The sequence below is a fragment of the Besnoitia besnoiti genome (genome assembly GCF_002563875.1).
Source record: "Besnoitia besnoiti strain Bb-Ger1 chromosome Unknown contig00015, whole genome shotgun sequence".
Lineage (NCBI taxonomy): Eukaryota > Apicomplexa > Conoidasida > Eucoccidiorida > Sarcocystidae > Besnoitia > Besnoitia besnoiti.
In genome coordinates, this window is record NW_021703917.1 from 859,815 (window position 1) to 874,144 (window position 14,330).

The 14,330-nt window shown below is 55.5% G+C and overlaps 1 protein-coding gene across 1 annotated transcript; it reads left to right on the forward strand.

Moving 5' to 3' along the window:
* Nucleotides 1-5,978: 5,978 nt before the first annotated feature.
* Nucleotides 5,979-12,923, forward strand: BESB_028240 (putative adenylosuccinate lyase; the record flags this gene model as incomplete). Its single annotated transcript, XM_029361498.1, has 13 exons — nucleotides 5,979-6,264; nucleotides 7,001-7,086; nucleotides 7,614-7,782; nucleotides 8,077-8,235; nucleotides 8,612-8,812; nucleotides 9,244-9,327; nucleotides 9,677-9,811; nucleotides 10,122-10,296; nucleotides 10,708-10,806; nucleotides 11,328-11,474; nucleotides 12,099-12,249; nucleotides 12,375-12,493; nucleotides 12,734-12,923. The coding sequence occupies 13 exons, from the start codon at nucleotides 5,979-5,981 to the stop codon at nucleotides 12,921-12,923; spliced, it is 2,001 nt and encodes a 666-aa protein (XP_029215398.1).
* Between the last annotated feature and the right edge of the window lie 1,407 nt (nucleotides 12,924-14,330).

Consider the following 14,330-nt stretch of genomic DNA (forward strand, 5'->3'; position numbering starts at 1 on the left):
TCAGACCACGTGCATCAACCCTCAACTCCTGTCGTCATCCACTCTGAAACGAACTGGTTGGCCCCGTACTCTTGCGTCAGCTGGTGGTGTTTCCTGGTTGTCTGCATTGGACACCAGTGAACGTTTCTGTGTTGTCGTGCCCTTTGCAGTCGACAGCAAAAGCTTCAACTCAGAAGCCTGCAATTTCCTACACCTTACTTGGGCTTGCCTTTGCCTTGCCTCATTCCGTCTCTCTAGAGAAGCGTTGCTTGAGCGACGAGAGACAGACTCAACACAGAAATCCATTCATCCCTCGCGCTGCGACGCTGCGCCCGGTGCTCCAGCGGGGTCTATCTAACACACTGTTCGTCAAGCCGAGATCCTCAGTTTTCTGCAACAAAAAATGAGTGCGCTGCAGTACTGGACTGGACGTATCCCTAATCCATTTCACTGTCCCTCGAGGCTTCGCAGCTTCGTCAAAATGGATTCGGTGTCCAAGCCGAGCTCAGCTGTTTGGCTCTCGACACGGTTTCCTCATTCAGCCGCCCACCGGCTGCGGATCGCACGGGGTCTTCTAAACTCCACAAATTGGAACGCACCGGCCATGGTGGCGCTCCAGCCCCCGCATCCGTTGAAAGGGAGAAACGGCTTGTGCATGGCCACCGGTAAATGACGGTCATTCGCATACGGTCCGCAGTGAAGAAAGTCTGACAACGCACACGCACGAGTGCTGACGGAAGGCAATCGGTCTTATCCGGTGGCTCGTGGCCTGCGAGCACTGCCGGCAGCCAAAACAGAATAAAAGCGAGCGCACAACGCGTTCGTCTCGGTCCCCCGCTCCACGCTCTACTCCTGTTCATCCAACGAGATATGGTCTTTCCTCAAAAAGCCCTCTCGTGCATCTTCCTTGCAAGCAGGTGCCGCGTCAACTGTCTCTCCTCTGGCCTGCCGACGGGCACGCTCACACCGGAGTGGCCTGTTCTACAAGTAGCGCGAAGCACTGAATGCCCAATAAAGTTCCCGCCGTAGTTGTGCAAGGAGAAACTCCCTCCTGGGGCAGTCGTGTTCAACACAATGGAGTGCCCAGTACGAAATGAGCTAACTAGATACAGGGAACTTGACAAGCATTAATACATTTACACAGACGACAAGGACATGAGTCTACTGGAATTTAAAGTACAGGGTGGAACATCCATCGAGTAACCAAGGTACTATGTATGGTGTTGGAGAAAGGAGATTAGTAGTGACTGTAGCACCCCAGAAACTCACGTACGAAAAGAACTCCCGCCAGAGAGGCGGCCTTAGCGGTCTCCTGACCGGACTCCTGAGCAAACAAGTTGTGGCACACCCGCCTCGAAGACCGGTACGGCAAGAAACGTCCTTGAGATGAAACAGTGAATCGCCTTTTCACGTGTTAGCATACTCACTTATGCAGCAGCCAGGAGCCGGGTCCTCAGAACATTTCAAAACTAGTGAGGCGGTGGGGAGGACTCAGAACGCAGATACGACCTGTGTTGTGTTTTCTCGAAGGAAATGAGCAGGGGTCAAATGCACCATCATGTTGTCTGTCGACGTTTTGCGAGCCGGCAGGCGGACGGTGCAGCCATCGGCTACAAGAGATGAACTACGTCCAGAATGCCTCACTCAAGCGTCTTTCCGCCAAGCGCGAGGCAGGCACCGAAGCTAAGGTTCCAATGACCCTTCCCAGCTCAATAAACCGTGCGTCGCTGCTTGCCTCCTGTCTCCGCGCAGCAGCCAAGATCTGGACGGTTTGTCCTCCCCCGCTCCCATCCCCCCCCCCCCCGCCATCCCTACCTAGTGAACTGGTTCAATGCTCACGCGCTCTACTGCAACGGTTCGACATGAAGATGGAAGAAAGGTTTCCTCTCCAACACGGCGGGAAACAAATATACCTCCCCACTTTCATCTGAAGACAGACAAGGTTGCCAGAAGCGAAACTCCGCGGGCAACAGTCAGCGGAGCAGTGCCAAACGAAGCAGCATATACCTGGAGGGCATACCGAAGGGGGATCCGCGGCTTGTGGCAGCGGTCACTTTGACGCGCCTGGAGCGTATGGCCTGCGTAGGGGGACAGGAGCCACAGCCGCCCAGCGCCCAGCTGCTGCAGATATGGAAAGGAAACCACGGTGAATGCCACGCCAACGCGAGCGATTTCCTCTTGTGCTGGACAACGAGCAGAGACGCAGGAGATCAACGCAGCAGACAGTAGGGTCACCTTCCTCAAGCGAGGCATGGGCAAGTCTTTAGCTGCAATCCATGGGGGTTTTCACGCTCGCAGTAGTGGCGCAGGCATTGCATGGCAGCGGTATTGGATGGCTGGCGCACAGACCGTTTCCGACACAGGTGCTCAAGAGCAGAACAGGCAGATGCATCAGCAAGCGTCAGACACGCTTGTCGTCCACGTGCTGCGCCGAGTCGTCGACGGGGTCAAGGAAGCGGAGAGAGAAGACCGGCGGTGACAAGCGCATCGTCATTCTGTAGCCAGGCCGGTACGAGGAGTATGGTGACGCCGATTAGGGGCCCCCGCCGCCATCTCGAATATACAGAACGCCGGCACCCCTGCAATCGACTCTTGTGGTAGTCGACCCGTCTCGAGCGTGCCCTCACCTTCCTTCGCTCCTCATCACCGACACCTGTGGCCTCCAGCCCAGTTCGCGTACTTGAGGGGCCGCTTGCGGCGACTGTAGTAATTGGTGTGTTGGGGACGTCTCCGCTGCCATCAAGCGAACGACGTCATTTTTTGTTTGTGTATTTCGTGTGGCCGCTCGGCTGAGTCAAAGGAGTAGCCACGGCTCGTTTCTCCGCTGCCCTGCAGGTTGTCGGCAGCTGATGGTCTGTACGCCATCAGTGACAATCGGTTCTTTTCTGGCCTTCCGTCCGCGGGCTCGTAGCAACCTACGCTTTGCAGGTCGGCTTTTTTTCCGTATGAGTGACTCAATATCTCATAGCCCTCGATGGGCCTGGAACACCGGAAAAGCGGCCCTGATGAATGCTGTGCGGGCGAAGGGGTGCGGCATGTTCGAACACCCTGTGGAGTTTCACGCCCGTTTCCCGCCGACACACCGCAACAAGGACCCCGATGCTGCTAAGGATAAGGCGGTTGCACAGGCCCAGCACGCCAATTTCTGGGTCCGTGAGAACACGTTACCCATGAGGGTGTGGAATGAAAGCATCCTCTCAAGTTCTCGCTTGCCGATGTGTACTTGAACCGTCATTCCATTTGAGTGGCGTGATTTGGCTGTATGACATGCCTATTTTCTTCACACTAATAGAGTTTGCATACGCTCAACTGCGATACGGAGTCGGAGTTTGCTACTTCTGGGTACCACACGCGACTGGAGTTGACTTTCAAGATATTCGGCAATGTGCTCCACATGAACAATATACAGCTGTTCTGACAGACTCCCGCGGAAACGGTAGGTGTCTCCTTTTTGGTGAGCGATTCTTTCTTATTACACCACAGCGTGCTCGAGTTTGGTCACTGTGTAGCGGCAGAATGTCCACACTCGGGACGACGTCGGCTTCCTTCAGCCACGCGAGACCAACGGCGCTCTGACTGCACATGCTGTAGGTGTTATACAGCACAGTGTCGTGTGTGCGTGCCGCATCGGGCATCACAGTGGACGTGTGATGTAGACAGTCAACCGAAAAGATGGATTCATATGAGAAGACAGAGAGACGCAGATGGCCCTGCCCAGAGTACCCTAGCGGTTTTGAGTTGGGTCTTCGTTTACAAGACACCATCACGACGAACGCGGCTGTTTGTTGCTCATGAGCGGATCGTAGCTCTCGGGGTCCATGTGGCACAATGAGTTTTAAGGAAAAGCGCACCGCCGCTCGCGGACGTTTGCATTATACACGCTAGAAACACATATGGCTGTTAACGAAGAAACACGCAGTCATTCGAAGCCTGGCGCTCCCTCTCCCGAACATCCCGCACAATCGCTCTCGACATGTGCTAGCCCACCGCCGGCCCCTTGCGAGCTAGAGTTAGCGACGTATTCTAAGAGAAGCGGTGTGAATGAATGTTTTTCATTTGGAACAACTTTTGCATTTGCGAGAACGCAACATAATAGCTGCCGCTCCAGGAATCCTTCTTGCCACACGGGAATGCCGTCAGACAACTTCTTCGGGCACATCGTGTATTCTCAAAAATAGGCTATGTCAGCAGAAGGACTCAGGCATACCAAAGTATACGCGAGCAATGCAGTGAGCATGAACAGGTATTGATGGCTACCGCGTACATCCTAGAGTAACCCGGAAGGACAGGCCGCATAACGGTGGCGGATATTGAGAAATGGGTCCGGTTTTTTTCATAAGTTGTCCAGTGGTACTTTACAAACGCCGTCGAGCGATATTGTTAGACCATTCACTGAAATCGTCTGCTTCACTTCAAAAACAGCACATCGAGCACGCGGTAGGACCTCGACAGAGCTGCATATCGTACAAGCAGATGCATCCAGGTTCCGTAACGTCAATACTGTATTTCCTTCATTCACGCTCTTGTTCGCATCATCGCCTCCATACACTTCAATCTGACTGATGCCGATGTTGGATCCAAATAGTGACGCTACCTCGTGGTACTTAGGCAGCGGAGGGGGGGCACTTCCCGTTGTTACCTCCGGTCAACCGTCCTCGGTGACGGTGGGGAGATGGTTCGAGTTTGCAGCCGGCGTGAGGCACAGTGTGTTCCACCTGAAGAGGCTATGCGATAGCCTCGTAACTACTTAACGAGAGCGATACTCAGACACGAGCTTGTGTCCACTTTTTGTGTTGTGTGAGATGGCCTTCACTGTACCCCTGCGGGGGTCAATGCACAAGATCGGTCGCTCTGACCTCCCCGTGGAGAGTAAATCGAAAATCTTTCTCTAAGCGTCAAGATATCACGCAGCGCAGCTGTGAACGCACAAGCACATCCGTTGTACCGGAGCCCTGCGAATGGTAAGGCCGTTCTGCCGCGGACGGGGCGTAGTCACGCCCCAGTTCGGTCTTAGCGATTAGCGGCTGCCATCCCGTGACGCGGGTTTGCCACCCCAGAGGATGAGAAAGGAATGAATGTGCTTGGTCAGTTCACCATGCCGTCGCAAGCGTTTCCATTCCACTGGAGGCGGCCCCTAGCCGGGTTGTCCGTGCCTGCAGTTCAACAAGACGTCAGTACGCCAGGGGTGAAGTCAGTCCCCAATGCGTTCCACAGGCAAGTTCACTCTCGAGAAGGAGTCGGGGCTTCTTTGCCCCCCTGGCGTTTTTGCTCGTACGAGCGCGTCGTTGTAGTCTTGTCGACACAAACAGAAGCCGCTTGAGCGCGTTTGCATTTCGGTTTCCATCTACATTCTCGCAGAATTTACGGTTCGCGGTCTTTTCCTGTCGCTCCGCCGAATTTTTACCGTATGCCTTGGCCGTCTCTTCTTAGCTGCCCTCCACCCTCGCCTCGCTGTGATGCGTTTCTGCCAGCATGCACATAGCAAAAAGTGCACGCAATTGCTTTCTTTACAGAACCCTTGCTTCCTCTTTTTCGTACACGGTGCCACGCAGTCCCCAGCGAGGTGGATTTTGCTTGGGGTTTTTTGATTCTGTTTGCCATGTTCGGCCTTCGGGACCTCCCACCCCTCTGCAGGACACCGCGGCGTTTTTTCTTCCTACCAAATCCATTGCATCTTACGCGTTCCGCTTCTCACCGTTTCGCTCTTCTTCTTTCGCAAGCTGCCGCAAGCTTTTTTGCTTGCGGTCCTTCTCCGTTTCCTTCCCCACGCGAGGCGCACGAACTTTTCCGCGTGTCTCTAGCCTTTGTTCCTGAACACAGCGACAAGCGGCGACTCCACTCACCAGGGTACGAATAAACCCCTGGGCGGCTGCGCGGCTCTTTTCTGGGTCGCTCCCTCTTCTTTTTCGCTTCGTCCCACGACAGAGACATCTTCAGCTTTGGCCGCGGCGACTCGCGTCTGCTGTGTGTGGACGCAGGGAAGGCCCCATTTCGTCTTAATGGCAGTCTACGCGCCGCCAGGAGACGCCATGGATGGGTGTCGAGGGTCGCCGTCCCTGGCGTCCTCATCCGCGAATCCGCGCTCTGACCGTCTTTCGCGGCTGCTAGATGGCCCTTTGGAGGCGGCTGAAGCTGCGGCGGAGTCCGCGCCCTTCCGTGGAGCGGAAGAAGAGGACGACGATCTCGTGGACGTGGCGGACGACGCCTCTCGGCGGCGATTCCTCCACTTATCGGAGGAGCACATTGCGATCTTGAGTAACCTCAATCAAAACCAGCTCCTCAAAGGTGAGCAGCGAAAGCTAGGGAACTGCGTGCTTGGGTTTAGAGGAACCTGAAGGGGAGAGGCCTGCTGCTTGCGGCATGCGACGCGGGTAACTAGGAAAAAAGGCCTTTTCAGAGCGCCGGTCTCCGCTGCCAGCCGGCGCGACGCTGGCAACCTTCTCCGTTTCCATCTGTCGACTACCAGTGTCTCTCCAATGTCACGCGGAGTGTGTTCTCTGCGCCCGCATAGGGTGGCGTTCGCGACCGGGCGTCGGAGTGCTAGAGTGCAGCTCTTGACCTGCCGGAATATATATATATATATATATACATATATATAATATACACCCGTACTCATATACATGTGTGTACGGATGTGTATATATGTATATCTATGTAGATGTATTTCTACTGGGAGAGATGCTGAGTCTAATTCATATAACGGGGCGACTGCCGAGGCCGGTTGGTTGGCGTAGGGGCGGGTGTTTGCGGTTTCCTTATGGCTGTTCCAGGATTCCGTTTAGGGGTTGAGGCCTCGCGCGAGGCGTTGCGTCGCTGGCTAGCCTTCATGCGCGTCGGGTTTTCTCTCCATTGGTAGAGAGCGGCGAAGCTCTAAATGGGTTCTAGCCGCGCCAAGCGCGGGAGAGATTTCGTCGAATGCGCTCAGGCTCGATCTCCACGCGTGTCTCGTGGGGTGGGGCCTCCGTGCTTCCGCCCCTAAACTCTGGTCGCGCGAGCCTGCATTGCCTTTCTGTATTTTCAGTTGTTGACCAAATCTGCGAACGCCAGCATCCCCTCGACGCAGTCCTCGACACGGTCGCCGCCGACGTCGCTGCGAGTGTGCGCAAGGTCAGTCTGGAGCCTACGGCCTCTTCTCTCGCTGCGATCCTGCGAGGATGCCGGTTAGCAACATGTGCTCACGTCTTTTCATATTTATGAATATATAGTTACTATATATATGTATATGTAGTGTTTCTGGCTACTCAGCCCTGTCTAGATTCGCAGCGCTTCATTCGTATGCGTTTACAACTGCCAGCCTCTCTCTCTTTATAGATAGATAGAATAGATTAGATAGATAGACAGATACATATAGATAGATAGATACGAGTCATCAAGCGACGCCGGTAAGGTCTTCTTTCGCAAATTTGGCCTGTACTGTCGGTCAGTCTTTATTCGTGCTTACAGATGTATGGAATACGACTGTCTCAAGGGGGGCAGTTCGTCGTTTCTGTGGATGCATGATTGATGTGGGATGTGGAGGAGGCATCCGCCCACTCACTGATTCGTGGGTTGTGTGTCGCCCTCACAGGCTCGGTTACTGTCCTCCCAGTCAGCACATTTTGTTCAAAGCCTTTTGTCTCGTTTTCTTCTCGCAGGTCGCTGAGCAGCAGCGCCAAGCAGACGCGGAAGCCCCGCTGGACGACGAAAGAGTCGCGGCTCTCGCCGCCTCGAATTCGATGACCAAAAGTGTGTCTGACCCCTCCTCGTCGCCTGACTATTTCCTTCATATTGCCCGGTTTGTGCCGCTTCGGCTTACATTCGAAGGTGCGTCACAGGGCAGGGTCCTGCAGCTTGTCTTCTCCGCGAAAGGAGTTGGAGGCGGGGAGTGCTCGTCGTGAGCGCGCGGAAGGTAGTGGGCGTCTTCGTTCCTTATCTGGGAAGTGGCGAACAGCATCGCAATCAGCTGAAGCAACTTCCAGCGCTTCGTGGACACGCCTCCCCTGTCCTCCGCGGAGAAATGCAGTGAAGCTCTTGGGTTGCCGCATGCGTGTTTGCGACGTGGAGGCGCGCACTTGCGTGAGTCGTCTGCGGGGCCTCTGTTGTGTCTCTTTTTCTCAGAACGTGTCTTCCTCCGTCTGCTGGAAAGCACGCTGGAGGTGTCGGAGTACACAGACAAAATCGACATTCTCTGCGGGGGGAGCAAGGCACGGCGGATGGCCCGTGAGATTCGGCAAGTTTGCGCCATCCTCTCCGGTCTGACTCTCGCGCACAACTACGGTGCGTTGCCAGTTCCTGGTTTCGCAGATGGGGCTTCTCAGCTCGAGCGCGCGGCCGAGGCAGTTTCGCGAGTCGCCTCCCCCGCCCTTCCCCCGCTTGGGCCCCCGCTCGCAGCTGCAGGCGTTATCGTTTTTCTCTGTGCGTTTCTAGACTCTCAGTGTATCACTCGGTCTGCACTGGTGCGTGTCGGGCGGGGGGCGGCGAAGAGTTAGGGTCGCGCGTGCAGCCTCGCCTCGCCGCCAGAGTCTTCAGCCGTCGCCGATGCCCGAGGCAGTCTGCGTGGGCACCCCGCCCGTGTTGATTCACACAGGCTTGCGAAAGAAAAATCCGGGGCTTGCGCCACTCACGTTGTGTCTGTGTGTCTGCGACTCGACAGAGGAGGGTCAGCGCCTGGTGCGCGACCACGACTTTGTCTCGAACCGGGCTTTCTTTCAGACGGTGTTCGAGATTGGTCGCCGGTACAAGATTTTGAATCCTGAGCGGATGCGGAGTGCGTACGGCAAGCTCATCTACCTCCTCATGGACGCGAAGAAGCCGGAAGTTTTGCAGCTCCTCCAGTTCGACTGCGTCATTCCTGGTAGGCTGCGCAACCCGGGTCACCGAGGCTTTCGCCCGCAGGCGTGTGGCTGCCTACCGGCCTGCCGTAGAGCGTGTCGAGGAGCGTCGGATTGCGCGCATTGATTGCTGTATCTATCTTCTCCCTTACAGAGGTCACCGACTCTGCGGCGTATCTGCCGCCCCTGCATGCTGTGGTCAGTCCAGTTTCATCACATAAGCTCGTACCTAGAGGAAGAGGAGGACGTCGCAGCTGTTAGGCGCTCGCGTACCTCGCGGCACACCCGCATGTCTGCGCAGCAGCAGGCGCTCACCCGTCGTCCTTGCGTGTGGCTGTGTTTTTAAACCCTGAAAAGTTTTCGGTCCTCGCATGGGGGGCATACTCTGTCGATTCGTCCCCACGCAAGATATGGATTGGTCTCTAGACAGCGCGTCAGGTTTTTTTTCTTTCAGTCAACACGGTTTTCTCTTTGCTGGCGGGCAAGAAGAACGGGCTCGAGCTGCTCAAGGACCCGCTCGTTCGAGTCGCCACCATGGGTAAGCTCCTCCGCAGCGGAGTGTGGAAAGATTTTCCGTCTAACTAGTATGCATTTCAGTCACTTTACTGTTGGAGCTATCCTTGTAGTCTACACTCAAGGCGTCTACAGATTTTTAGTTACTTACTTGCCTCCAAAGTTACAATTTTTAGCAAACCTAAAGGTACGTTAAGAAAGATCTGTGCGCATCTTCGCGCCGCCGGGCGTGCGTCGAGTTCCTTTGGAGTTCTCGTTTCGACTCTCTGGGTCTACCGCGCGCAGCTGCGCTCTTTCGAGAGTGGGGATGTGGCGCTGAGCTCGCAGCGTGTAAACATTTCTTCCGTTTTGCATGTCGGCGCCTTTCTTTTCAGAAATTATGCCAGAGGGAAAAAGCAGGGCTCAAATTCAACGCGAAATCAAGGAGAAACAGAACGCAATCAAAACGCTGGCGAAGAAATACGCAGGCAGAGACGTCCAAAAGAACTCGCCTGGATTCTTCGGACTGCGTACGTTCGGGCTGCATATGGCTGATTTTCTAAATTGAAAAAGAATCTGAATAATGTTTTCAAAGTAGGATCCATATCTAAAAAAATTGAAGCTCGATTACTATGTATTTTGAGAGGAATATGCATGTATCTGCCCTCCTGGACTCCCTGCAGGGAGGATAGAGTCCGACATAGACGCAGATACATGCATGCATGCGTCAGTGCCCATGCAGATCTCGTTATCATTGTGTTCAGAGTGGCTTTTTGACGTGAGAGGAATACGGCAAACTTGACAGCGGTTTTCTCTCTTTCTTTTTTTTCTTTGTCGCAGGGCTTTCTTTCTTCCAGCGGTCTGACAGTTGCGGCAGCGACGACGGCGGACGCGGAGATGCAGACGACCGGAGCGACTTGCTGACACCCGACGAGATTGAGCAATGCCTCTATTCTCTCGGAGATCACAACACGTATCTGCGTTTCAACCGCGAGCCCTGCGACAGAATGATTAGGTCCGCCTCCTCTTCTCCCCCTGCGCACATCTGTTTTGCTCTCTGGTGTGATTCTCTACAGTGCTGATGTGTTTGCGTCCCTGCTGTCCGCTGCTGCGCTCGCTCTCATTTGCGCGGCTTCTTTTTCTGTTTTAGCTTCCTCTCTCGTCGCCATTCGTTATTGATCCCCGTCTTCTGTGGCGTATCCCCCCTTATGTGCCGCGCTCGTCTCTCTCTGTCTCCGCATTCGTCTCTCCTGTTCCACGCTGGCAGATGCTTCCCTCCCCCCATTCCCCCCCCCCTCCCCCTCCCCCTCCCCGATGGGAGCTCCTGTGGATGGCTTGGCGTGCTTGAATTCGCGAGACTCCCGCAGCGGGCACCCGAACCTGAAAAGGAGCGTCGGCCTCCTTGTCTTCTCTCTGCTGTTTGTAGCTTTCTGCGGGAGTACTTCGATCCTTCGGAGCCCGAAGACGGGTACTCCCTCGCGATTTCGTCTGGCGCAGGCGGCGCGCGCCTCACGCACTCTCACAGGTAGGCTGTGGGGAGATTTCGCTGCGCCAGCCCCCCAGGCCGGTCTCAGTCGGATGCGTGGAGTTTGGGCACGCGCTCGTGTCTGGTCTGCGGTGCGAGGGCGTCCGAACCTGAAAGGAGACGCGCAAACGACGGCGTAGGTGGGATGTGCTCGTGAGATCCTGTCTTTTTCCCGCGCGCTTACTGTGCTCAGTTTTCGTTGTATACATTCTAGGTATATCTGGCTTCGAGCCAGAAACCACGACCTCACTGCGGGTGACCAGCCGCGGCTTTTCTGCGAGTGTGCTGTCTACAAATGGAAAACAGAAGCATCTTTCTCACTGTTTAGGGTCTGCTGCGGGCTTATTGTCACAGCTCCGGAGGCGCTTCGATGCAGAAAGCGCGACTCGCTCTGCGTCGGGCTGTCGGCGTTTGTTTCCCGACTGTGGGGTCGGCTTTTTCAGAAGGCTTTCTCGGGAAGCGTGTCTGTCCCGAAGTCTGTGTCTTTATCGCCCACTGTTTTTCTTTCTTTTGCGCGGCAGTCGGCAGTACGTCTACGTGCTCCAGTCCCTGACGCTGTGGCGGGAGGTCTGCAGCGAGATGTTCGTTCTGTGGCAGATGGCAGAGGCCGACATGCTTCACAGCGGAAACTACTACCGCCTCAGAGACACTGGTCAAGGCCTTAACCGGTGAGAACAGGTGTCCAGAGTGCGCGCCACGCAGCGAGAAAGTAGTGGCATCTGCATGCATGGGTACGCATATTCGTGTATCTGGCGCTATTTTCTTCGCTCACCAGACCAGATTGTATATTCAGGGGCCCTCGTAGCGGAGAAAAAGGCAAAGGCATGCAACTTCGTGCCCGATCCATGCCATGTCTATCTATATCTTATATAGGTATACGCTGAGAGACAGGAAGGGACTTCCAGATGGACGCCCGTCGCTGCGTGTGAAGGGAAACACTTGGGCAGGAGTCCGGCTAGCCTCTGTCGCGTCACATGCGTGTGCTCAAATGGAAGCTCGTCAGATATCAACCGCATACAAGCACGCATGCACGTATAATATATACATATATACGTAGGTGTCTAGTACTCCAGGGGTTTGTTTGCGGCGGGTGTTTTTCTCTGTGGGTGTGTCCGGTCCTCGCTCTTGTCTCGGCTCCGTTGTTTCCTTGTTTATTTTGACGGCCCTTTTTTCATCCCGGGAGGCGCGTGGATGCGGGCTTTTTTCGTTGTTGAAAGCGCCTGGCATGCATGCATGCATTGTACTCGTTTTTTACACTTTTTTCCGCCACCGCTGGGACTGTTCGTTTTCAGCGTGCAGGACTGCCCGCGCGTGAGCAACGCGATGCAGGCGATCCTGGAGCGCGTGCAGCGTTTCACGACGCAGTGGGTGGGCTCCTCCGTCGTTCACCTCGGCGACCACAACGTGCCAAACGCGTTGATGTTCATCGACAAATACACGCAGGTACGTATTCCGGAGGGCCCCAGCAGCCTCTCTGCAGCGCCCCCTCCGCCCCCCTCCCCCTCCCCACCCTCACAGAGGCCGCGGAGACTCATTCTGCGTCTGCAGTTGCGTTTGCTTCGCTGCAGGTGCCGCGGATCCTGGGGCCCCTGGTCCTGTGCCTGGAGAAGCTGCCGGAAGTCTACGAGTCCAAGCAGGCGATGCGCAACTACTTCGACAACCAATTTGGCGGTCTGCATGCGCTTCGGTGAGAAGCGTTCGCGTGCGGAGAGAAGCTGAGAGCTGCCGCGGGCACGGGGAGGCGCGCACGGGAAAAGTTGCGCGCCAGGCTGTCGCCAGCCGGCGTCTTCGGGGTTTCAGACGGCGGGGCGAGCGACGTGCTCGGCGCGGAGCTAGAAGAAGAGGGGGACATCCAACCTCCTCGCGGGCTCGAGAGACAGCGCAGGCGAGTGTGCGTCTGTGTGTGCGTTGTTTTTCTTCCGTGCAGCAAACGGATTCTGTGCGACTTCTTCCGCCACGCGTTTGACGGCAGCGGAGGAGACAATTTCTTTGACGCAGGCAGCTGCATTGACGGGCGGTTGACTTCGGCGTGGAACTGGTGTTCAACGATTGAGAAGAAGCCTTTCTTCCCTGCGTTCCTTCTCACGGGTTTCCAGGGCTTCGACGGCAAATTCTGAGGTTTTTTCGTTCGTCTTGACAGCAATCCATAGGTTTTTTGACTCGTTTTCTCGTGTCCGCCCTCTTGAGCCCGCAGACCTACGTCTCCAATTTTTTCTCGAGGGTCCACGTCGGGAAGACCCGGGGCGCTGCGTTGAGTGAGCGTCGAGGGTCGCGTTCGCGCAGTTAGAGCGAACGCGGTGGAAACGGTGGCGTTTTATAGGCGCTTCCTCTGTTCCTTTCTCTCGGCCTGCGGGCGCCGACTTCACCGGAATCCGGAAAAGGCTTGTGACCGAAGACCCTCTTCGTGTTCCATCCCGCGTTGTGCATTACATGCATCCGTTTTCGTATGCCTGGTCGCGCTGCCTCTCGTCCTGAACATTCTCCGCCGAGAAAAAGGGTCCTCGAACTGCTGCTGCGCAGAGTGGGCGCCTTCTTTCCTTCTTCGCTTCGCTGCTGTATCTTTGTTCTTCTCTGCCGCTCGACTGGCGCCCGTCTCTCGTCCAGATCCGATTCGCAATCTCGTGGCTCACCCTCACGCTCTGCTCCCGCGTAGGGAGGCCGCACGCGGTCGACGCGAGCGGACATGCTGCTCCACGAAAAAGCAGACTGTACCGTGTAGATAGATAAATGTTGATAGGTAGATATACATTGACACATAGGTATAGATCTGGGCAGGTAGGTAGAGATACATAGATGTAGACATGGACAAGAATGATATAGATATAGGCATGGATAGGTACAGATTTATATATGTTAGATATGAAACAACCACGCCTCAAGAGGGACACGACGCGAGTTGAAGGCGCGCAGCTGCAGCGCCTCGTGGGCTCGTGAGGCACGAGGTTTCGGGTAGTCTTAGTGCGAGGCTGTCCGCTTCTTAGTAGGCATTCGCAGCCGAAATCAAACAATTTTAGCCGTCGCAAGCAGTCCAGCGGGTGATGGTTTACTGCAGCCACGAAGAGCTTGGTTGCCTGTATCTCATCGCCGGCGTGCCGCTCACGACGGGGTTCAGAGGTGGAGCAAGAGCTTGGGCAGCTCTGCAGCAGATTGGATGTCCTCCCCCCTAATTTAGCTCTCTCCAGTAGGAAGGCCGTGAAAGCCTTTTATTGCTACGTATTGGGAGGGTAGTACTGTCGAGCGTAGACCAGTGAGCTCCTCTTTGGATGGCGCATCTGCGTTTGTAGTGGTAGAGTCGCGTCGAGATGAAACAAGCGAACGGGTGAGCACGTATAAATTACATAAAATTCAAATAAGATTCATCTGTGGGGCGTGCGTGTTCGCTGTCGCCTGCTGGGGGCGCGACGGGTTTCTGGCCGTCAGAGGCACCGATCGTGGGGACTCCCTTCTGCGCGGAGATTTTGTGTTCCATGGCAGCTGTGCGGAGGAGGAGGCATTCTAGGAAGCTGCATTCTCGGTGGCGTTCT